This window comes from Myotis yumanensis, unplaced genomic scaffold, assembly GCF_028538775.1.
Source record: "Myotis yumanensis isolate MYYU_CA2020_CCGP unplaced genomic scaffold, mMyoYum1.0.hap1 SCAF_13, whole genome shotgun sequence".
In the NCBI taxonomy this organism is placed as follows: Eukaryota; Metazoa; Chordata; class Mammalia; order Chiroptera; family Vespertilionidae; genus Myotis; species Myotis yumanensis.
The window spans coordinates 6,808,191-6,832,993 of NW_027223764.1; the positions used below are offsets into that span (position 1 = coordinate 6,808,191).

General features: G+C 40.3%; 1 protein-coding gene across 1 annotated transcript in view; it reads left to right on the top strand.

Annotated features, from left to right (window-relative positions):
- Positions 1-1,597: 1,597 nt before the first annotated feature.
- The window catches only part of RAB11FIP2 (RAB11 family interacting protein 2), a 37,766-nt gene continuing 14,560 nt past the window's right edge, over positions 1,598-24,803 (top strand). The window contains exons 1-3 of the mRNA XM_070432180.1: positions 1,598-2,567; positions 7,834-8,276; positions 9,193-9,661. Of these exons, the coding sequence (XP_070288281.1) occupies positions 2,146-2,567; positions 7,834-8,276; positions 9,193-9,661 (1,334 nt within the window). The 5' untranslated portion in view covers positions 1,598-2,145. The remainder of the gene's footprint in view (positions 2,568-7,833; positions 8,277-9,192; positions 9,662-24,803) is intronic.

The following is a 24,803-nucleotide window of genomic DNA, read 5'->3' on the forward strand; positions in this document are numbered from 1 at the left end:
GACCTGCGGACTGAAGGGTCTCAAGTTGGATTCCAATCAAGGGCATGTACCTTGGTTGCTGGCACATCCCCAGTAGTGGGTGTGCAGGAGACAGCTGATTGATGTTTCTAACTCTCTATCCCTCTCCCTTCCTCTCTGTAAAAAATCAATAAAATGTATTTTTAAAAAACAATAAAGGTAGTATAAAAAAGTCTCTCATAATTGAGAAATAGGGGGCAAAGGAAGATTTAGAATTATGTACCATACTATGCTAGGAAACATACATTATCTCAGGGAATATTCCTCCCAATTCTGCACTCGCTGTTTTGTCTAAATCTAAATTCCTTGCCTCAGGAAGCCTAGCGGCCACCACGAGCTATATCCTGACTTTCTGGCAGAGCTAAGACATCAAGCAAGGCTCCTGACTCATCAGCCATTACCCATAGATCAGGCTGGTGTGGGAAAAGCACCGTGTTAACATATCCCCATTTTCATTCCAGCAGCAGGTGGTGGTGGTGGTGGTGGTGGGGGGGGGGGGGGGGGGGGGGGAGGCGCGCACCAGGCCTTGCCCTCAGGAGCAGCTAAGGCAGTTGTCTGTGCTTTGGTGAAGGAGGCTGTTGGCTTTTCTCAGTTGATGGTATGTGACCAGAATGGTCTCTGGGCGTGAGTTCAGAAACCGCATAGTCTACCAGACTTCCAGTGTCCCAAGGGGTCCTGTTGACGTTGAGTCCACAGAGTCGCAATGGAGTCTTAGACAGGAGTTTTCTTACCCATAAAGAAAAGGAGGCTCGGGGAGGAACAGTGACTGGACCAAGACAGATGACACAGACAGGTGGTGGCCGGAAACAGGCCTGAGGACTCCAGCCCAAAGCCGCCCGTTATCTTTATTAATCCCTGTGTTAGTTTTGGGATCCTTCTGCTTCCCTCTCTCCCTTTCCTTATGTGTGTGTGTGTTTGGGGGGCGGGGTGGGGGGGTCATTCCAGGCAATTAACAGTCTTTTCTGTTTCTCAAAAGAAGAAGAGGGGATAAAGGGTTGAGAAAACTGTGTTTTCAGTCAACGAAGGGGACTGATTCATTCCATCCCTGCTTATGGAGGCCGGCTCTGTGCCAGGCACAAGGTCTCCAGGATACAGCAAAGACAGCTTCCAGAGATGGACGCGGGGTCTCCCTAGATGTGGCCGGGCTCTCACGAGCGGCCCCCGCCGGCCGGGGTCGGCCCCCACGTCCCCAGAGCCCAGCGCGGTGCCCGGCAGCGGGGGAACCCCACCAGGGAGCATCCAGCCCGGGCAGGGAGCTGGCTTCGCGCGCCCTCGGTCGCCAAGGCAACCAGGGAGGCGCTGACCCCCGACCCCGCGGCCCCGCCCCGTCGCGTTCCCGAGCGCAGCGTGGAGAAGGGCAACCCGGAAGTGCCGCCGCCACCACCGCCGCGGTCCGTCTGGTGCCAGGAGCCGCCGGCCCGGCCAGGCCGAGCCCGGAGCCCGGTGCCTGCCGCCCCGCCGCCCGCGGCCCGCCGGCGCCGGGCGGCCGCATCCCTGCCCCAGGCCCCGCTCCACCCTCCGGCGGCCCGCCCCGCCCCGCCCCCGCCCGGGAGGAGGAGCCGAGCGCGGGGAGGCGGAGGGAGCGGCTGGCGAGAGGGAGCGAGGCCGCGCGGGCCGCGCGGGCCGCGGGCGGTTCGTATTACCGGGGTCGGAGGAGGAGCCCGGCGGGCCCGCGGGCCAGCCGGGGGCGGGCGGGAGGCGCGGAGGGAGCGCGGGCAGCCTGAGCCGAGGAGGCGGGCGGGGGCCGGGGGCTGCGGATCGGGGCGGGCGAGCTCTCGTGTGCGGGGCGGGGGCGCCCTCCCACCTCCGCAGCCCTCCGCCCGCGCCCCGGCGGCCAGGCCTCACCTGCCCGCAGGCCCGGGCGCCGCCCGCCGCCGCCGCCGAGGGCTCGTCCCTGGGGCCGGCGGGTCGTGAAGGTGCGGCCGCGAGCGCGGGGCCGGTCGGCGAGGCCAGGTGATGGTGGGCCCCTGTGTCTGTGAGGACAGGGGACCCCGAGAGCGGCCGCGCCCCCGCCCCCACCCCCGCCCCCGGGCTGCCCCGGGGAGGGAGGCCCGCTGACATCAGCCCCCGGGAAGCTGGGCCGCCGGGCGCTGGCCCGGGCCCGTTCGGTGCCCTGAGGATGCGGTGATGGGGACCCGCTCTCCTCCGGGAGGGGCGCCGCCCGCGCTGGGGACCTGGGTGCCGGGGACGGGCGGCAGGATGCTGTCCGAGCAAGCCCAGAAGTGGTTCCCGACCCACGTGCAGGTCACGGTGCTGCAGGCCCGAGACCTGCGGCCGAAAGGCAAAAGTGGCACCAATGACACGTACACGATCATTCAGCTGGGCAAGGAGAAGTACTCCACCTCCGTAGCCGAGAAAAGCCTGCAGCCCGTCTGGAAGGAAGAGGCCTCCTTCGAGCTCCCCGGCGTGCTGGTGCAGGGGAGCCCCGACAAGTACATTCTGGTCCTCACACTGATGCACAGGTCCCTGGTGGGGCTGGATAAGTTTTTAGGGCAGGTGGCCATCAACCTCAATGACATCTTTGAGGACAAACAAAGAAGGAAAACAGAGTAAGTTGTGCCATTTATTTGGAATTTGGGGGAGCTTCGCTATGTCTTCCTTACGGATTTTCTGTTCTTGGAAATTATTGGTGTATCTGGGGCATTGGTTTTAGGACTACAGTATATGACCCAGTTTCAAGCACCGTAGCGGCATGACTTGGAAGTAAAAATAGCCCCTGTGAAGAAACAGTTTTTAAATGGCGCCTTCAGGGGGTCCCTTTACTCTCATTTGTGCGAAGTGTTCATCTTAGATGATTGAGTATGTTGCATTGGATTGTCAGTGTAAGAAGACTGTATCCCAGTGTTGACCAGCTAAAACAACACGTGGGTAAATGGTTGTCTGTCAGCATTACACATTTCCAGGAGATGGAATAGCAGAGAACTAAACCTGCCAATATAATGTCATATCTGTGTCGAACTCTGAAGCTGCTAAAAGATCAATGATCAAATTTAGAACTCAGTATGCCCTTTCAACATTATAATCACAGTGGCCTTTATTTGAGTGCAACCATTTTTTTTTTTATAGTAAGAACATCTTAGTGGCGCCTAAAGCCGTTCAAAGAGAAAAAAACATCCTCAACTTGAACACACTAACATTTTCCTTTGAATTTCCAAAATACAGGAGCTGCTGTATTACTTCAGAATTAGTTATGCAAAACCAGTGTGTTTAGATCATATTAAATGTCATATTGGAGACAATGATTAAATTCTTGTGATGAAATGATGTAATGACACCTTCCATGAAAATGTGGCTTTTGATATATGACTTTCGAGCTTAGGCTAAATATATTCTAATTTAAAAAGCCATAATATAAGTTAACACTGGGATGTTATGTCTTACATTGAAAAATAGTATGTTTTCAGAGATAGGTAATATTTACCCCTTCCTCAAACATAACTTTTCTGTTCTGAGAGAACATTATAATTGATGGAATTAATGAGAGATCAGTATAGGTTGAATTTATGAGAGGAATTGAAATTTAATAAAATAGCCTTGCTGTTTATTTCAGTGATAACTGAAATTTACGCTTTTAGAAACTTTTTCATAATGTTAACTTTCTTGACACTTACGTTAATTTCTTATTTTAAAGCAACCAACTCTTGCTTTTGCCTATGCGTTTCTTCCTGCAAGCTTTTCTTGATTGAAATTTTTATTTTTATTTAAAAAAGTTTCCCATCAGATCTTGACCTAAGATTTAATGCACAGGGTAAAAGGGTGGAGAGATAAGAAATACTAGGCATGTAAGACAAACAAAGGTAAATATTTAGATTAGTTAAGGATATGAAAACATTGTGAGAGAAAGGATATTTAAAAGTATAAGGTTGAGTATATATCAATGATTTCAATAAAACTGTTTGATACCTACAAAGTGACATTTGGTTTCCTCTGAGGGATTTATCAAATTTAAATCGAAAATGGATAATTATCAAATAGTTTGTTTCAAATTACCAATTTTGGATGACACTATATAATATTCAAAGTGTTTTGAGTGTAAACTTGTAAGTATATTGTAACTTCAGATTTCATACTGCATTGACAGTACTTCTACTGCGATGAATGATGTATTACAGGCCTTCCTCAAATGTAAGTTTGCCAAGTGAAAGTAGGCCCAACTGTGAACCCAGAGATTCTGAGGATGAAACAAGATTTCAAGTTTCTCCTCGTTTTACTCCTTATTTTTGGCAACATCACAATTATAAAACATTTCGCTGTAAACAGTCATATTGAAGTCTCCCTATAGAAATTCTCTATTGGCTACTATATAAAATTGGTTAGAACTTTTTTGGGGGAAATGCTTTAAAATGTTATCAACAAGGCTTGCGATGTTATTGCATTCGAAGTGATTTTCATGTTATTAAATCCTTAACATTTTCTTTCTTTGTGGATAAATAGGGACTACATATTAGATGAGGTATCTTTATTGGTAATATTTCTAGATTTTTAATATATTTAATAGTTTCCTTTTGCAGCACAGCTGTGCATGTGGCACAGTAAGAGACAGACTTGAGTCACTGGTGTATTGCAAGAAAGATATTTAATATTCTGCACATTGCTGAACCTTGTCAGCGTATTCCCAAGTGCTTTTTAGAAAACTGGTATGAATGATGAAGGTTACCAGCTGAGTTAGAAGACCCATGAAACTGCTGGGTGTGACACTTTTTACTCTTGACACTGAAGACAAGTATTTACAGCTTGTCTTCCAGTTGTGTCATGATAGGCAAAAAAGTGTGCTAGCTAAAACTATTATTTTACTTATTTTTATACCTTGAAGTTAAATGCCTTTTTTTTTTTTTTAAGGAGGGTTGGGGGAACTTTGAGCGGAGCATGGAAAAAGAACTGTACCTCCCCCTTTCATGGGTGTCTGGGTTGGTTCTGGCACAAGATTTAAGGAAATAATACAATGTTTAATAATAGAATGGTAAAATTGTTCATGCTGTTATGTAATATCTATTGATTTTTTTTTTTTTTTACAACAGAAGTACAGGAGTGGGTGATGTTGATTTTTTTTTTTTTTTTTTTTAATGCTCGTGAAAAGTAATAACAGTCAGAGTCCCCAGAGTTAGGTATGACTCAAACACATGCCGATTTGAGGAGTTTTGTGTGTGTCTCCGCAGTGCACCTGCGTCCTGGCCTCTGGCACCCTCACTGCCAATCTTGTCCCATTTCTGACCACACAGCACCAATTGCTTGGGAATAGTTCCCACATGTGTGGTGGTTTTTGAACATGGACCTGTGCCCACTAAAAATTGAACAGAGGCCATATACAGTTTAAATCCAGCACTCAAGAGGTGAAAAAAATCAGCCATTAATCCACTAAGCCCCAAATGCTGTGTCTTCATTTTATCTGTTTGAAGCCTGGGAAAACAAGTTTTATCTCTGGGGCGATTTTTGAAGGTCTCATTAAGACTTCCCTTTCAAAACAAAGCACCTAAAGTTATTTGTCATGCCTCGATTTTAAATTAGTATATTTAAAGTTCTTAGCAGTATTTTGTGGAGGGGGTAGGAGGAGGCTGGGGAATGCTGTATTTACAGATTGTATTCAAGCACTGACTTGCTTTATTCTTTAAAGCTCATGTAAGTCTTTAGTGTTCCCTACAAAAAAGCAAAACAATGCAGAACCCACACACATGCACACACAGTGTATTACAGCTTGGTTGTTTTAAAATACCATTCTAGAAATAATTCAGTTGACATTTATGTAGTGCAAGGTGAGCTGAGCTGCCTTCATGAAGCTTACACTCTGGTGTAGGATGCCTCGCCTTCTTTGGCTGTCAATCTCCCGATTAAATAGAGTGCCCGTAACATATGTCCAGCTGTGCATTTAATCTTATTAACATATATGGTTCATCAAATATGGAAGAACTTCTGTTTTCATGCAGATGTTATTCATCAGCCTTGGATATTTTCTTTATTGACTTTAACTCGACATTGGAAGTTACTTACATTCTCTGTGCCTCATTTTCCTCATCTCTGAAATAAGGATATTAAAGTAGAAGATTTATTTGTCTTATTTGTAAAATTCTATGAGTTTTGATTACCTTTACCCCCTTTCATTTATTGGGTTATTGTTTTACTTTTTTCTCTGTTTGCTTTGACTTGTTATACATGTAGAAATCCTATATGCTTGGTTTATTTTTGTTTTGTTTTTGGTATATTTCTAACAAAGTGTGCTCACCTATTTTCTGTAAAGTCTGAGATGCTACTGAGTATTTCTGCAGTGTCATTCATCAGAAGTGTTTCTCCCCTATTGAAAATGATTCTATTTTCCAAATTCTAAGTTAGTAACTGGGTATCTAACCTTTTCTCATTTCCAGAATTTTTGAGTGCCCAAGTTTGTGTTCAAGGTTCTGTATTCCACAGAGTTTATTGCTGTCAGTTCTAGCCTCTACATCTTCAGATTTTGCCATTTGCCTCAGATAAAGGATTTTTCTCAGTTTAGGGTATCCGTTTGATGCTTTCTATTATGAGATATTCTTTTATTTTAAAAGTTGCTTGTTTTGGTGCAGCTAGATCTTAACTGGCTGAATTGCTTCAAGTTAATTAAGAAAATATTTCTCTTGCATGTTACTTGCTAAAGTGTAGCTGGGATGTAGGTTCTGTGCCAGTTTTCTCTCCTGCCTGGAAAGACCAGTCTTCCACGTGCTGTACAGTAAATATACCTTCTTCTGGCATATCCTGTTAGTAACAACGAGAGAAAGCACTAATGTAAAATTAGACCAGAGCGCCTTTGTAGCTAAGAAAATTTGTTACACTTGATTAGAGCTGTGTTTCAATAATAACCCGTCTGCAGGAATGGATATTGTGCTCCATTGTTAAGTAATGTGAAAACATTGGAGAAACTCTTCTAGACTGGATTTTGCAGTTTTTTGGCTGTTTGCCCTATAGAATGATCACTGTGACACTGACAACTGGAGACCTTCTCATGGGTAAAACTACTATTGAACAAAAGCAAAATAAACTTTGTTTCTTATACATTTTAACAGTGGGCAATGTCACACTAAGATTTGGCTCCAATTAAAATAATTTTTATTCAGTATTGTCACAGTAGCAATAGTAAATGAAACAAAGATTCTAACAGGAAGCATTTAAGCTTTCTATTTTCTTCAGAAACTGTAAGATTTATTACTATTTGTCACTTCCTGCATTTTATTCATTTTGCATTTTTTACTCAGGAAAAGGCTTTGACCCGTTTTATATTCATCTAAATTACATCATATGCAATTTTCATGATTAATAAACCACATGTAGTGGGCTCCAGTATTAACAAAATTATTTTAATAGTTTTTATGGAAGAAATTTGGGGATGGAACTGTTTATTACTTTATTAAAAATGTGGCCATTTATCCTTTTTATAGTGCCTCAAAATGGTTTGTATCAATGAATTCTTTCAAAGTCTGTACTTGAGGGTCTTTTAATTTTAAAAAATGTTCTTAGGCCCTTAGCAACACTTACCCCAAATGAAAACATAACAGCTCTCATAGGTAAGAATTTTTTTATGTGAATGATTTTCAAATCATGAAAGAAAAGTTTATCTGAAATCCTTCTCAAACTTACCGGAAACCTACTTCTTCAGTATACATCACGTCCAGAGATAGTGGTAAGTTTTTAAAAATTGAACAATGAGTAAAACCAGTAGTACTTTGTGGGACGGAATCTCCTCCGTTGCATAGATTACCTTCGTGTGCTTTACAACTGAGAAGATATTTGTATGTAGCCACGCTTGATGTCCTCTCTTCATTACATGTTACAACCCGGTTTTTCCTTCTCTTTAAGGTGGTTTAGATTAGAATCCAAACAAGGAAAAAGAGCCAAAAACAGGGGTGAGATAAAGGTCAATATTCAATTCATGAGGAACAATATGACAGCAAGTATGTTTGACTTATCAATGAAGGATAAAACAAGATCTCCTTTTGCAAAATTAAAAGATAAGATGAAAGGTAGAAAAAACGATGGGACATTTTCCGATACGTCTTCTGCAATCATTCCAAGTTCTCACATGGCGGATGCCAATTCTGAATTTTCAAGTGGTGAAGTACAGATGAAATCTAAACCAAAAAAGCCTTTCCTCCTGGGTCCTCAGCGCCTCTCCTCAGCGCACTCCATGTCTGACTTAACCAGGGCCCATGTGTCTTCTGAGAAACTGAAGCCTGGCACCATTGGCCAAACGCATCTTCTCGGACGCCAGATAGAGTCCTTTGGAGCAGTGCCAGAAAGTGGTAGGTGACACATTCTTCCTGAGTGAATCCTCAGTGGCCGGAAATACCCTTCTTAGTTTTTTAAAGTTTAACTTCTAAAATTAAAAAATAAAAATTACAGTTTCTTGGTAGTATTTTCTAAATTTAGTGATCAAATATTTATTGAATATCTACTATCCTCAAAATTGGTAAGTTTATTAAGGGCAGAGCCTGTCTGCATTCAGTATTAGATGATGTTAAAAAAAAAGCGAGTCCCAGTCACTTTTCATGGCCTGGCCTCTTTTTTTTTAAATAATTTTTTTTTACTGGTTGAATGATTTCAGAGAAAGAGGAAGGGGCGGGGAGAGAGAAACAGAGAAACATTGATTTGTTGTTCCGCTTGTTTATGCATTTATTGGTTGAATCTTGTATGTGCCCTGATGGGGGATCAAGCCCGAAACCTTGGTGTGTAGGGACAACCCTCTAACAAACTGAGCCACCGGCCAGGGCTTGGCTTGATTTTTTTCTGTTGCTTCTCCTGTCTGGGAAACCTGAAGCATAAATGAATATTCCATTTAATCAGAACGTTTCTAGAAAAAAAAACCCATGTTCAGAAGTAAGCAAGTAAATTTAATACTAATGATGAAAAAAAGTCTTTGAGAATTTATGGCACTATCCTGCCAAGCACAACCTCTAGCTTTGACATTATAGTCTGTTTTTTTTCTTTCTGAGGTGAATAAATTCCTGATTGTCTAGCAATATACTAATTATTATTAGCCTACATACTCCAGATTGCTATACCATAGCATTTTAGGCTTGTTTTCTTTGGTTATTTTAAAGGTTAAATCTTTAAATAGCTAATTGCGCTCATTCTAAAAGCAGCAGTATGCACACAGAATGTGTCATAGTGTGATGTAATGTGTGACTGATTATGTACTGACTACAAAATTATTTGCAGGAAGTCTCAAATCTCCACACAGAAGAACATTAAGCTTTGATACTTCTAAAATGAACCAACCTGACCGCAGTGTGGATGAAGGTGCACCGTCTTTCGGAAGACAAAATGACCCATTTACAAATGTGACGGCTTCATTACCCCAAAAATTTGCAACACTGCCAAGGAAGAAAAATCCATTTGAAGAAAGCAGTGAATCCTGGGATAGCAGCATGACTTTATTTTCAAAATCAATTGAAGTAAGAAAAGAAAATAAAAGAGAGAAAAGGGAGAAAGTTAGCCTGTTTGAAAGAGTGACGGGAAAGAAAGATAGCAGAAGGTCTGATAAACTCAACAATGGGGCAGCCGATAGCCCCAGTGACTTGAAATCACCTAATGCGTTTAGTGAAAATCGTCAGGACTATTTTGATTATGAGTCAACTAATCCGTTTACAACAAAATTCAGGGCTTCAAATATAATGCCATCTTCAAGGTAAGCTTACCATGGGGTAAATTGTGCTGTTTGAGAAATATTGTACTTGAAAGTATCAAATACCCCTTTTAAAAATACTTGAATATTCTAAATTCCTTTTATTTAACTTGAAAAAATGTTTATCTTATTTTTCTAATTAATTATGGAGTCAGACAATGTTGCAGACATCTTTGGACTTGAACTTTTTATCTTAGAAGGGTGAAAGATTCTGATTCCTTACCCTAGTTTATTTCTACTTAGTGGGCCAATAGCAGCCCATGGGCTATTCTGTAAGAAATACTGGCTCAGGTATTAATGGTTTTCATAGTAGGTGTTAACTGTCCTCATCAAATTGCTGTGTAGTAGTAGTTTTATTTGTGAATGTTTATTGGGATTCAGGGACCCTTGTTGGGCACTATAAATACGTCAGAAAACATCTATTAATCATTTATAGTCATAGAAATAATCACTATCATAAAGATTAGATTTGCAAAATCTGAGTTCTCAGTTGTGTAATGGTACTTTTCCCATTTCTTAGTGCAAGTTGGAACTATACACATTTAAGATTGTGGATTTTGCAGAAGAGAAAGATGGAATAGCCAATTAAGGAACCTTAAACAAAGAATAAGATGAATTTATTGTGATTTTAAGCAGTTATCATAGAAGTGCATGGTAGAATGTTTGCCGTGTAACATAGAAGTTTTTCCTGGAGGCACTAATGTATACAGACCTCAGTGGGAATCCTGGCTTAGCAGCTCTATGACCTCTGTAAACCTCAGCATCCTTACCTTTGAAACAAAGAAAATAATTCCTACTTGGTAGGATTGAGTGATGATAAATGATAAAGTATAAGGTACAAAGCCAGGCCCCAAAAAGGGAACTCATAAATGGTGGCTGCTGTTATGTTATATATTCTGTTGTGTCATATTTTATTTAAACAGTGCTTAATTTTGTCCCACTATAAATATAAACTACAGCATTGACAGTTAACCCCTTAGACCAGTGGTTCTCAACTTTCCTAATGCCGCAACCCTTTAATACAGTTCCTCATGTTGTGGTGACCCCCAACCATAAAATTATTTTTGTAGCTACTTCATAACTGTAATTTTGCTACTGTTATGAATCATAATGTAAATATCTGATATGCAGGATGTATTTTCATTGTTACAAATTGAACATCATTAAAGCATAATGATAAATCACAAAAACAATATGTAATTATATATGTGTTTTCCGATGGTCTTAGGCGACCCCTGTGAAAGGGTCGTTGGACCCCCAAAGGGGTCGCGATCCACAGGTTGAGAACCGCTGCCTTAGACTGTGCTCTCCCACCTCTCTATATATAATCTAACGATTCATTGAAACATGCATTTAAACCTTTCAGAGGGAAGTGTGTATTTTTTTTATTTTCTTTCAGTAATGGGTATTTGCTGTGGATTTGCTTGGTCAGTTTTCTTTATAGACTATAGAAAAATTTATTTTTATCTTATGGCATTAATATTTTAATAAGGAGTCCATAATTTTGATATGCTGTTCTTCAATATTTTATTTTGGGATTTTACATAGTGTACTTTACATATTGCATTAAGTCCTAAATTATGGGGGTAAATAGAAATCCATTTGCATTTTTCCCCTTCCTTTACTGAACTTTTTTTGAAGAAGATTGTTGAAAACAACTGTCTAAGATAACTTAGAGATTGGGTAGGTTATATTATTTTAGAGTCAAAGAAAATGGGAAATGGTAGGAAAATAATGTTTTCAAATTATGGCAGCATATGGGAAAATAGGTACCCTCCAAGCTACACTGGCCCTACACTTGGGCTATTATTACGTGGATGGCCATTGGTTTTAAAAGTGAGTGTGGCATTTTGTCAGATTTAGGCTTTGTTTTTGGGTTACTTCAATATCAATGCATTTTCTGTACAAATTAGAGCTGTTTCATGTAATATGTGTAAAATGATTGAAAGCATATAAAAACCAATAGATTTTAAAACCTTAAGACTTTCTCTTTTTTATATTCTCTTATCTTCATATTCTGTGAGATGCCAGAATTGAGAACAGAAACATTTGTAAGTTCTTGGGAAGTTACTCTTTTTGTGTCAAAAATCACCTTTGTGGAAAATTTAAAACATTTACAATGAAGTAGCTCTAATTAATAAGATTGATATAAACAGATGGAGGGAGCGCATGCCATTCCCATTGTGGGAAAGCAGCTTTTCCTCGTAGGGAATTTGGGAGGATATGGTGGAGGTAGTTTTGCCTTTACAAAATAGCGGATGCCTGTTTATCGTCCAGGATCACCCCTCAGTCAGAGGGGATATTTTACATTTCTCACATTAGCATCTACAGCAAGTGCCTTTTGAAGCTATAGACTCCCATCACTAGGACGCATGCTGTGCATTTTTCCCCAGTAGTGCTAAGTAGATCTCTACAGTTTCCTGGGCTCCTGTGACAGGTTTGTGGGAGTGGGGACAGTGTTAAGGGTAAGATCTGTAGCCGTGGCGCTCAGTTTGTTCTCTGGATCGGCTGGCTCACCTGTGATGGCAGGTGCACGAGGACTGTGTTGTTACCCTCAGAGTGAGTCATGCCATTACAACAGGAGAAGTTTCTTTATGCCAAAAATTTCTAAAGTTCTGAGAAACACTTCCTTAGAAGTTCGCATTTTCATTTCTTAGTGTCAGTAAAATCCACCTGAGGAAATCACCTTGTAAATCACAGAAATCCTGCATTTTGCTTCTGTTTCTGGAATAGATCCCAGGGCGTTGCATAGAACTGATAAGGAAATGAGTTAGGGTTTTTGTGGGGTTACTTCAACAGAACAGGGCTCTTTGAACCACTTTTCCCTGAGGTGACTCAGTCTCCATCCTCTTCAGGCCCTTCTTGGAGGCCGGTAGTGAACCTGCAATGCAGCATTTTCCTATATGTCTGACTTGCCCTGGCATCACGTTGTTCCCTACCAGACCAGTCCCTCTGCCCCCTCCCACCACCATGAACAGCTGGAGGGCAGCGCCTGCATTTCATTCATTTTTCTGCCCTTAATCTCCAGCATGACGCTTGGTAGGTAGTAGGTGTTAGAAAAACATTTTTGAATAACTGAACATAGAACAGACCGATTTCCTAAAAGGCTACTTCCATTCCCGTAGTCTGCTTGGCGCTCAGTGTGGGCTGCAAGGATCTTTCTGATAGGCCGAAAACGGATCCATAAAGGCAAATGTGTGCAATTTTATGCACAGCACAACATCATTAAAAATCTAAGAATTTCTAAGGACTATTGAAATTTAATATTCATACCCTAAATAGCACATTTCTGGAGCTTATCAGGAACTCTGGATTAGTTAGGATAGGTTATCACCTGTAATAAACATCCCCAGGTGTCAATGGCTAATCACAGTAGAAGTTCATTGTTCACTGTTGTCATAGCCTAATTCACTAAGATGGGGATGATAGGTGGGTGCTCTGCTCCATACAGTCATTCAGGAGCCAGGCTCCTTCTTGTGATGCCCTCCTTTCATACATGACCTCCAGGGTCATGCAGCAGGGAGAGAGAGTGGAGGGTCACAGGTGGGACATCTTTATGTGCCAGGCCTGGCAGTGGTGTGCATTGTTCCCATATGTCCCATTGGCCAGAGCTCAGTCCTGGCCCAACCTCAGTACAGCCAGTTAAGAAATCCGGTTTAGCTATGACTCTGAGGAAGCTGTATTGGGTGTGGGGAGTTCACAGTACTGTTTGCTGCGGATGCCAGTTCTTTTGGCATGCTGCAAAACTCGTACTACTTGCACAGGTACGTGAAAGTACAGTTGGAATTATCAGCTTATTACTGACATGCAGTTGTTTGTGTTTTAAAATTGCTTCTACTCTTGCTTTTTAATAATAAATCACAGGTAGTTTAGCATCATCAATATCAACTAATTTGGAGTATGATTAACCCTACAATTTGTAAAGCCCTGTTTTTTTTGCATCAGCAGTATATTGTTTTCCAAAAACAAATATACCATTTTCAATAATGTGTTCACACCCATTTTTTTCTTTAACACTGGGCTGTTTTTCCACTGAAAAGTGGAAGTGGGTGGTGTGTTCACCAAATTACATCCCAGATATATATATATTTTTTAACAGATACACCGATAGACCCCAATAGATAGGAACATGTGACCAAGTTCTGGGTTCTTGAAGAATTAGTGGAAGAGATGTACAGCATTTCCAGGACTTGTCCATGAACACCTCCTCCACCCTCTTCCACATTGTCTCTCTTTCTCCATACCTAAGCTGGGGGTTGGCAAACAAGACTCGGGGCCCCCATCTGGCTTGCTACCTGTTTCTGTGAATAACATTTTCTTGGAGCACATCTCACCCAGTTGTTTATGGCTACTCTTATGCTAGTTGAGTAGTATAGACTGTTTGCCCTGCATATTTATTACAAATATTTATTATTTTTTTTAACAGAAATAGTTTTTTGAACTCTGTGCTAGCTGAATGGAAATCTTTGAGAAGGGCAGATTCATAAGATAGGAGCAAGCTGCATCCCTGAATGCATGGAAGGCCACTAACCAAGGACACCCATTGAGCCTTACCTGAATGATGAACTCTCAGAGTATTAAATTACTGCAATTTTTATTTACTTATTATAGCACTTAGCATTATTATTATTTGGTGCTTAGGGCACAGGAGTCGTAGTACCTTTTGTTCTGTTCAAGAAAGCCTCCTTCAAAAAAGCTAAGAACCACTCATTTGCAACACCAAACTCTGCTTTCTATTTTTCAAGGCTTATTGTATTTTAGGCTTTTCTCAATTTTGCAACTTTTCTTTTACTATTCGTCCTCTCTGTTCTTGGGAAGTTAATTTTCTTACCTCTCGACCCTGAGGCCCTTAAACATTCCCATCTCCATTCTTTGGCTCAGTGGTAGAATGTACTCTTAACCCACCTGAATGTCCTAAGACGGTCTATCCTTGATGCTAAAAACTCTTCAATTCCTTTACTTCTTTCTTGATCAGTAATGTGATGTTTCCCTTCTCTGGATTTCTGCTGATCCAGGAGGACATAATTGCTGCACCATGTTTGTTGTGTCTGGGTCTTAGTTTCCTAACTAAGGTATATAAGCTTCTTCGTTGGGCTGAGTCTTTAGTGCCCATAGAACCTAGAGCAGGGCGTGTCCTCACTGCTAAGCATCAAGAGTTCCTGGGGATTTTTTAAAAACTATGATTTGTTGAGCCCTACCTCAGACTGAATTAGAATCTTTAGTGAATGGGTCTGAAATAAAAATCAACATTTTAAAAACTTCTCACTGATTCTCAGGTGTAAACATTGCTGATCTAAATTAAATCATCTATTTCACAAGTACGTAATGATGAATAGGAATCAGGACTTGTGTTTGTATACTCATAGCTGAACATACAACTTAGTCACATTAGCTTTGCTTGCAGGGTCCTAACTAAGGTAGAGGGCACAGTAAGAAGGTCAGCCTGACGAAACCAGGGAAGTGGAGAGGAGTATGAGCTTTGGCCGAATAGCTAAGGAACATCTGAATTATAGTAGGCATTGAAGGCCGGGCAGAAATGTTCGACTATTAAATACTGATGACATCTATGGATGAATTATTTCTCAGGATTCAGGAAGGACTGAAGAGTACCTAGTTAAGGAAATTAATTAATATAGGAGAAAATTGGTTGTGTAGATCTTCTTCCGAAATTTAAATAATGTAGTTAATAATATAGGCATACCGTGAGAGATGAGCTAATATTTGATGTTAGAGGAGCAGCTTACCGGAGAGCTCAATTATGGGAGATATTTTTACCAGGTAATTTTGTTTGGGAATACCCTTCTGTTTGTGACTGGCACAAAGAACGTTCTTTTCCACCTCATTGTGTTGTGAGTACCATGTAGCAAACTCTTAGTCGCTCTATGATAACTTAGTGGTATGTTTTTTAATATTATTTTAGTATTATTGATTTTATTAGAGCACCTATGCATATATTTCCATTTGCAGTGTTTGCTGTGCAAAAACATATCTTCTAATTGTCATCTGTACAAAAACATATCTTCTACTGATGAACTTAGGCCAATCAGTTATTTTTGAGGGCAGTACAGAAATAGTGTCTAAGATCAAGACCTCATATTTATCACTGATATTTTATGATTTTGCGTGATCCTTTGGGATCACGTTGATCTACTTCCCTCTTTCTCTTCTTTCTTCCTTTTCTTTTTTCCTTCACTAGTCAATTCCTGTCTATGGTTGTATAATATATTTCTTAGAAGCTATAAAAATTGGTTACCTAGACTGTATTTAAACGTGTTTCTAATTTTCACAAATCAAAAAAATCACCATAGGCTTACATTAAGTAACCATTGTTATGAAGTTACATAGCATGTCCATAAAAAAAATGATGACTGTTTACTGTAGGCTTACATTTTAAAAGTTATAGTAAACAAATGATCCTAAAGAAAAGATGCTATTCTTAGTTTTAAAACCTTCCTTTTTATAATGCTCCTTGTGGAGATTCTTTTCTTGTATAAGTTGAAAGCTCTGTCTTTGGCATAATAAACCTTAAGACGTATGAGGTTTATTTTAATAGCAATATTTTTGTTCATATTTGTCTAATATTGAAGATAATTTGCCTGACATTCATGGCAGGCTGTAAATCTTTTACACATCGGAAAATTTGTAGCCTTATTTATGAGGTAGAAAATAAAAACTTTGAGATGATTTCTTAGACCCATTAATCCATTAATGCCCAGGGATTTACAGAATGTATCTAATGAAGCCGTGACTGGGAACATGAAGTATGCAGTGTGATTAGTTCCCACTAACTAGAACTTTACGTTTAACTCCCCAGATACTACTTGAAACTTTTTTACCCTTTGTGGTCCTAATACTCATTATAATAGTCTCATTAATTGGCACATCTCCCAATGGGTTAATTTGCAGATACCTACCATGCCGTCCTTTGGCTAACTCACTAATGCAAATTGATATTTATAGACTTCAAAATTGAAAACAAAAAAAGCTCTGTAACAAAAAAGACAAACTTTGCTAAGTTGTTATTATTTTGAGCTGAGAGATTGAGATACAGAAAGACTCTGTGAGAGAAGAAAACAAGCCAAAAAAAAAAAATCCACAAAAACTACTGTAGGCTAATAAACTGATGTGAAAATTTCTCAATTTACAGCGCTTGACAGGTGCTAAAAGAAAAGCATCTTTAATTTTAATGTGTTGTTAGGACCTCTTTAGAGAGACTGTACAAGTTATTAACAAGGTCCTCTGAGACAGGAGACGGGTAATTAACAAGACCTATGGAGATATAGTTTAGGTAATTAACGAGCTCTTAGGCACTGGACACAGGATAACACATAGTGAGTCCCATAGTTAAAGAGAACAGGTTGTTATGATATGATCAAATACAAGATAGAGCATGGAAGTCCTCTTGAGGTTTCTGATAGGAAAGTATTAAAATTATATTCCAGTGACCCCAGCTCACCAAGTTTTGTGAATCAATATGTAATTTTTTGGGGGGGGGGGGTTTAACTTTTAATATATTATTTGAGAGGATTATTTCTGTGTCAAATCCAACAAACAGGAAAGCTTCTTACATGTAGATTAATAATCTTTGTTAATTGTCATTAGTAAACATGTGTATTTTAAGAATAATACATTGGAAAGACAAAAATTATGTTTCTGAATTGTTTTGGATATTTATTGTTCTGTTTATTTTTTCATCTCTGGCCTGTTGTCTAAAATTGCCTATTCCAAGTTGACCTTACTTTTCTCATCCATGTGAAAACTGTCAGGATCCAGGCCTGAGAAGAGACTACCCTTTAACACTTTGGTTTTTAACAATATGCACAGGTCCTCCAGTCATGCTCCTGTGGTACCTTCAAGTCTGAGACTTGTTCTTCCCAATTTCAAATATTTGATCTAGTTATTTCCTGTGTAAATTTGAAATTGTTGGGGTGTGAATCGAGTTTTGATTCAGAAAACTCCTACATCAGCAAACCCTTATTATAAACATTTTATATTCTACTAGAGGCCCGGTCCACGAATTCATGCATGTGTGGGGTCCCTCGATCTGGCTGGCGATTAAAGCCGATTGGGGCCGTCTCGCCCAATCCCAGTCGGGGCCGGGGATGGGGTTGTGGGGGTGGGTCAGCAGGAGGTTGGCCAGCTGGCAGGGGGAGGGGCAGTAGGGACTGCAGGAGGTTGGCTGGCTGCAGAAGGTTGGCTATGGGAGCACACTGACCACCAGGGGGCAGCTCCTGCGTTGAGCATCTGCCCCCTGGTGGCAGTACACGTCATAGCTACTGGCAGTCATCCGGTCATCCAATCGTAACAGTTGCCTAGGCCAGTGGTCGGCAAACTGTGGCTCACGAGCCACATGCAGCTCTTTGGCCCCTTGAGTGTGCCCACGAAGTTTCAATCGCACTATATGTGCGTGCACGCACGTGGTATTTTGTGGAAGAGCCACACTCAAGGGGCCGCAGTTTGCCGACCACTGGCTTAGGCTTTTATATATATAGATAAAGACTAAGTATATAAAGAAAGCCCTTGCAGGCCTTCTGCTTTATTCTCTTGCTTCCTCACAGTGTGGCTAGGTCAGTCCAGCAACATGATTTTTTCCCCCACCTCAGATTTGGTGATGAGATGATGTTTTCATTTTCATTAGTTTTGAAATATTTACTATATGCATGGAAATCAGAGGTTATGAAGATTGAAATCCTGCTCTTAGAGCTCATAGAAGCAGGCATGTAAATATTAGGTCTGAATTCTCTGCTAAGAACTGGATATGATATAGGTATTGGGGAACCATGAAAGATTTTTAAATTGGATTGTAATGTGATCAAAGTAATATCTTACAGATAGCCCTGTACCATGGGGGATCTGCTGGGGTCAGGAGTGGAAGGAAGAGTGAAGGACTTGGGGCAGGAAAACGAGTTAGGAAATTAGTGTGATGGTTGAGGTGAAAGCTGATGGCGGTCCCTTAGCAGTGAGGATGGAAAAGAAGAAAACATCTCTGACATATTTTTCTGGTCTAAAATAGGGCTTAACCATTCTGCTTTTGTGTGTATATGTGGAGGGAGGAGAGGGGATTGGTAAAGAAGAAACAATGAGAATTATTCCAATGATATGTGTCCTCAATTGATGCCCTACCTGTGGTGAAACACAGCATTATAAAGATTATTACAGCGATGTCAGGTCTGTAGCCTTTTGAATCAAACTTGGCTTTTTAATCTTGATGGAGAGGTTTGAGGTTTTTGTTTTTAATAAGATGTTCTCGTTTAGAGGTTGTGTGTGTTTTTTTAGAAAATAGGAATTATGTGTTTTGAGCTGATTGAGACAAGTTAAGCTAATATCAACATGGTAATAGCTCTGGAAAGGTTGGTTTTTAATACTTGAAACACACTTTGGCTTCTTTGAACAGAAGAATGCAAATTTCTGTAATCGCTTATGGATTCAATGCATTTTAAGTGTGTTCACCCTTGCATTGTAATTACTGTATGCATTTCTCTCCAGTGGTTTTGGCTTTACTCAGTCCCGTGTTGGACCTCTTTTGTCAGTTTCTCACTAAGAGAATGACTTCTGTTTCTTCTGTGTGCCCCGCCTTCCCAGGCCTCCTGCTTCCGTGTTCAGAACATTTCCTTGTGGGCCTCTATAACCATATCACCTGTGATTACTTTCCTTCATAACAATAAGCTTTAACTTTTGGAAGACAGGTACCGTTTCCATATATTTGATATATGATGGGAGTGTTACCTGTGGCCAGGCTGTTCTAAGTAGCTGCTGCTGGTAGAAAATAAAGCGGTTAACTTGATTATGAAATGATTTTTCTTTTTTGTGTTTGTCTAGTGTCTAAGAACGTTAGGATCCAGACATTTGAATCCTTGAGCTTAAATTTTAAAGATAAATTAGGGCTCTTTGATTTGATGTGTTACATATAAGATAGTATAATATTATTATGTAACAATAAATAGAAATCTATAAATATTAAGATATATAAATATTTATTACATATTAAGTATTATACATCAAATACATGTTTTATGTATTTTATATATATTTTTAAGCTTAGAGCTCTTTCTGACAAAAGTGCTAATACCTCTTAAATAGCAATTACATGAATCAGTTTGGCCTAGAATGAAACTTAATTCACATGGCCAGTGTTTAGTGCTGTTTTAACAGACACGTATGTCAGCTCTATTAGGGCTGGGCTGAGTGGGTTGAAGCGATGGCTCATAGAGAACTGGTGGCCGCACAGGCTGGGCAGAGGGAAGTGCACAGTGGCCTGTAATCCAGGCAGTGACTGTGTTGAACACGGTGCTTGCTGAGGGAAGGTACAGTTTGCTCAGAATTTGGGAAACGCTTCTTTAAGGAAGAGGCCTTTGAGCTTGTTCTTAACCATAGACAATGATTTTATAAGATAGGGAATGAGTAAGAGAGTTATTTCAGTAAATAGCAGGAAAGCATTAAAATTGTGAAGGAAGATTTTATAAATAGGGACTACGTTAGCACTTTACCAACCACTTAGTAATTTCACCATTTCTTTTCTAGTTGGAGTCATGGAGCTATATATACTCCATGTCTGTCATTCCCCAAGGAAGTATGTTGCTACTTTAGGCGACCAAGGAGCCAATTAGGAGGGTGCCCTGCCGCACCTCTGCATTGAAACCTCTTTGTTACGGAGCGTGGTGCGGGAATGGGGGTGTTCAGGTTAATCACATATTTTGTTTACTTGAGGTGTACATATTTTTTTTCATGTAGATTGTTTTTAAATAAAATACCCAAACTAAATAAAAAATGTAAATCATAATTTAATATTTGATTCAGAAGATCTATTTAACTTCCACCCATGGATTTTACAGAATAACATGAAATATATATATATATTAATATAATATTCAGGTTTTGGAATCAGTGTGGTGTGGATTTGAGTCTGTTGAATAGCTGGGTGATCTTACTCACCTCTGAGCCTTATTGTTGTTCAGTGTTACATGGGATAAAACTACCTTGGCGTTATGCAGGGGCATGAACACTGTGCCAGGGGAGTGTTTGCCACAGGGTGAGTCTGGAAACAGTGGCTCTCTCTGTGATTTTACTGCACAGCATCTACAGAATCACTTTACGTTAAGTTATTAGTAACAAAATATTCTCAACTTTAAAAAACTTAAATGCAAGTGGAATTTAGGAGCTGACCAATAAAGGGTATACATTTGGAAGAAAACAATAAACTTGATAGATTTTCTATCAAGTTTATTTCAAGATATATGTTTAGTAATAATCTTTGATGAAATAAACCAAACTACATTGAAATTTAGTAAAAGTAGAAAACTTATTTTGTTACTATACAAGGCAAAGGTATTATACCTACTATTGCTATAAATTCCTGTGTTCAGAAATTCTTGCATAGCACGAGTAAGGACAGTGTGTGGTAGATTTCTAAGCTTTGGCTCTGTCTTAAAGCATGCTGACTATTTCCTAAACTCACGTGCTGAGCTCAGATTAAATTGTGAAAGAGGACATCATAGCTTCCTCTCCAGAACTTGGCCTTGTCTCAGGTACAAAGCCAGCTTGGGTACTCTTGGCCAGGGGCATTGTGGGCCCTCTGTCCTTTTGTGCCGAGTCCAGCAGGACCCAGGGGCAACTTGCCTCATTCCTGCCCTCATGGAAGAATTACCTCTGCTCAGGTTGTCCTCATTCTTTCCTCAGGAAAAAGCTGATCAAGGGCACTGGGTTGGCCTGGCTCATACAGAGACAGAGCCTATGCTGGGTCTGGCCCTGGTAGGGGCCTGGTGCCTTGTTCTCATCACACCTTTCCAGCTTTACAGTTTTGCTTCTAAAATGAACAACTTGATTCCTACCTCCATTCCCATCCCCAACTCCAAATAGACTAGTGCTGTGGTCGGCAAACTGCGGCTCGCGAGCCACATGCAGCTCTTTGGCCCCTTGAGTATGGCTCTTCCACAAAATACCGACTTCTGCGCATGGGCCATGAAGTTTCAATCGCACTGTACATGTGCGCCCGCACGTGGTATTTTGTGGAAGAGCCACACTCAAGGAGCCAAAAGAGATGCATGTGGCTCGTGAGCCTCAGTTTGCCAACCACTGGACTAGTGGACCTATGGCAGGCAGCGGACCAGGGTCTACTCAGAGGAACGGGGTGAACACAGCCTAACTTCTCAGAGTGACAGTATTCCTAAAGATTTGGGGAGAAAGATTCTTTTTTTATCAAGAGAAACACATATGATTGTAGTTAGAGTGAAAAATGCAAAAATGTACCTGAAGTTTTAAGTTGAATTTGAGATGTCGAGGAAATTTTATGCTGTTGCAGATGTATTCTCATGTATTACGGTGCGAAAGAGAAAAATGAGAAGCTTAGTTTTAAATAAATGGAGAACTGTTGGAATTCATAGGGCTTATGTTGGACAATTTGTGAATCATTTGGTTGATTTATATTTAAAATAAGTACTTCTTTTCTAGAATAGTAAGTTAAACTTGATTGAATATAATGCCTTAATTTCGTAAATATCTTGAAATCGTTACATTTTAGGACCTTTTCACCAGTATATTTGTTACTGTTAAGATAGAAAAGCAACTAGGTCTGAATCTGCTCTCCATGATCTTTGGTGTCACTGACCATAGTCATTAATTGTCTTGCCTGTGAGATCTCTTGAGAGATGTCCTGTGAGACTATTAATAAGTCAATTACCGTTGATCCCCATAGACATATCGTATTAGGTTCTGTTTTGCTATTCATGTATTTAGTGTGCTTGCCCACACCCAAGAGAGATAATGTAGTACTTTAATCTATATCATTAATTTGACTTGGTACCAATTTTTCTTTTTTTCCTAAAAAGAAAGGAAAAGAGACAATATGGAGGTGCACCTTGTCTCTTAAGCCCTGTCTGCTTGTGAAATAAACCGAATTGAAACGTACAAAAGGTTGTATTTACTAGTGGAAATTCTCTTTGGACACTTCATTTCTTTGGGTTTTTATAAAGAGGATCATTCAAGAACATTTCTTGAACTCATTAACTTCTTTAAACTCTATTGAACTTCTACGGAATAAATGTTTTTAGTATTTTTCCAGAAAAATCTCAAGCTAATCTGTATTGCGGTCAGATACCTAAACTGGTGGACCGGGTTGGTGAAATGGATAAACTAGGTAGTTGAGTTGACTTTAGTGGAGTCACCTTTCAATTCACATTGGCAGTTGTATCAGAATAATTCTTCCTATCTTAAAAAGAACTGAAAAAAATCCATTAATATACTGTCAGTCCTAGATATATAGTAAGTAATAGTTACTATTCAGAAAAAATCATTTCCTCTCCTCTGGCCACTTTATATCTTGTTGTTGAAACTTTTATTGACCTTCCATTGATTTACTCAGTCGACTCTTAGCTCAGCTTTTACACATTTTTTCTAAGCACTGGCTATTCAGTCAACCACCTTTGTTAAGCATCTGCCATGATGCTCTAAGTCAGTGGTTCTCAACCTTCCTAGTGCCGTGACCCTTTAATACAGTTCCTCATGTTGTGGTGACCACAACCATAAAATTATTTTCGTTGCTACTTCATAACTGTAATTTTGCTACTGTTATGAATCGTAATGTAAATATCTGATATGCAGGATGTATTTTCATTGTTCATGACCCACAGGTTGAGAAGCTGGAACTGAAAAGGTTAATGAGATATCATTTCTTCTTCAAGGAGTTTATTGAAGAAAGGGATGGGGAATCCAGGGATTAAGATTCACAAAAGGCAGACTTTTAAAAGATTTATTTTAGTGAGAGAGGAAGGAAGAGGAGCGGGGGAGTAGAGAGGGAGAGAGAGAGACATCGATAAGTTGCCTCCTGTCTGGGGATGGAACCCTCAACCTAAGAATGTGCCCTGACCAGGAATCAAACCTGCCACTTTTTTAAGTATACAGGTCGATGCTCCAACCAATCTTGGCATCTGGCCAGGGCCACAAAGGCAAAGTTTAAGAAAATAAAAATTTAGAGCAATTTTAGGTTAAGGCAAAATTGAGTGGAAGGTACAGAGATTCCCATGTATTCCTACCCCACACATGCATAGCCTCCCCCATTATTAATATCCCCCACTAGAGTGGTGCATTTGTCACAACTGATTGACCTATATTGACACATTATAATTATACAAAGCCCATAGTTTATGTTAGGGTTCTGGTATATTCTATGGGTTTCGACCTTTATATGTTATAAAACCCTATTGATTACTGTTCCTTTGAAAACTTAATAACTGTGTTACCTGGAGTAAGCTTCTTAACTTTTCTGTGCCCGTTTGGTCTTCTGTAAATGGAAGTAAAAAGTAGCACCTCATGGGATTGAGTTAACGTTAACATGTAAAGTGCTCAGAAAGATACCTGGTAGGTCCCACAGTTAAGAGTCCAATAAATATCCGTTGTTGTTGGGCCTGTCTTTTTTATTCTCCCTTGCTTCACTGTCAATGGGGCATTTTCCTTTTCCTCTCTTCAGACTCATTAAAGGTGCTGTTATGTTCGTTACAGTTCTGTTTATACCCCTCCCCCAGCTACAGTACATGTGTCACCAAAGTGAAGCCTCGGGTCTCCAGAGCCCACTCTCTGAGTGAAACAGGAAGATCAATGGGATACTGCCCTTTGAACATAATGAATGTCAGGAGTTCTTCTGTGATAGGTTAAAGTTGTACTTATCCCCATACACAGTAAGGGATGACTGGTGCTCAGCGTTACTCCTCGCTCCTTCCCCTCACGGTCCCCCAGCCAGGTGGGACGCCTCCTGGAGTTTTCAAATAACTTGAATCCACTTATTAAATACAAAATGGATCAAGTTTGTAGACCAAAATGCACTTACCTTTATGGGGCCTAGAAAGAGAGGCATTATGGAAGATGTAATAATACTTGTTCTTGAATGCCTTCCAAAGAGCTCCCCGTGTTGTTACTGCGACTTCTCATGGAAGGACTTCAACCCCTAGAGCCAGGAACCTGCACAGTTTGCATTGTCTTATACTAACAAGACTGAATCAGTTTTATTAGATCTTTGTTCTTCTGTGGGTTTTTATTTTTATCTTGACAAGCACTTCATACTCCTTTTACTCTCATTAGTCCCTTCCCTGTCTTAGGAATTCTTGCTCCAAATGATTGTATTTATGTTTCAGAAGAGAAAAGGAACGACAAAGAA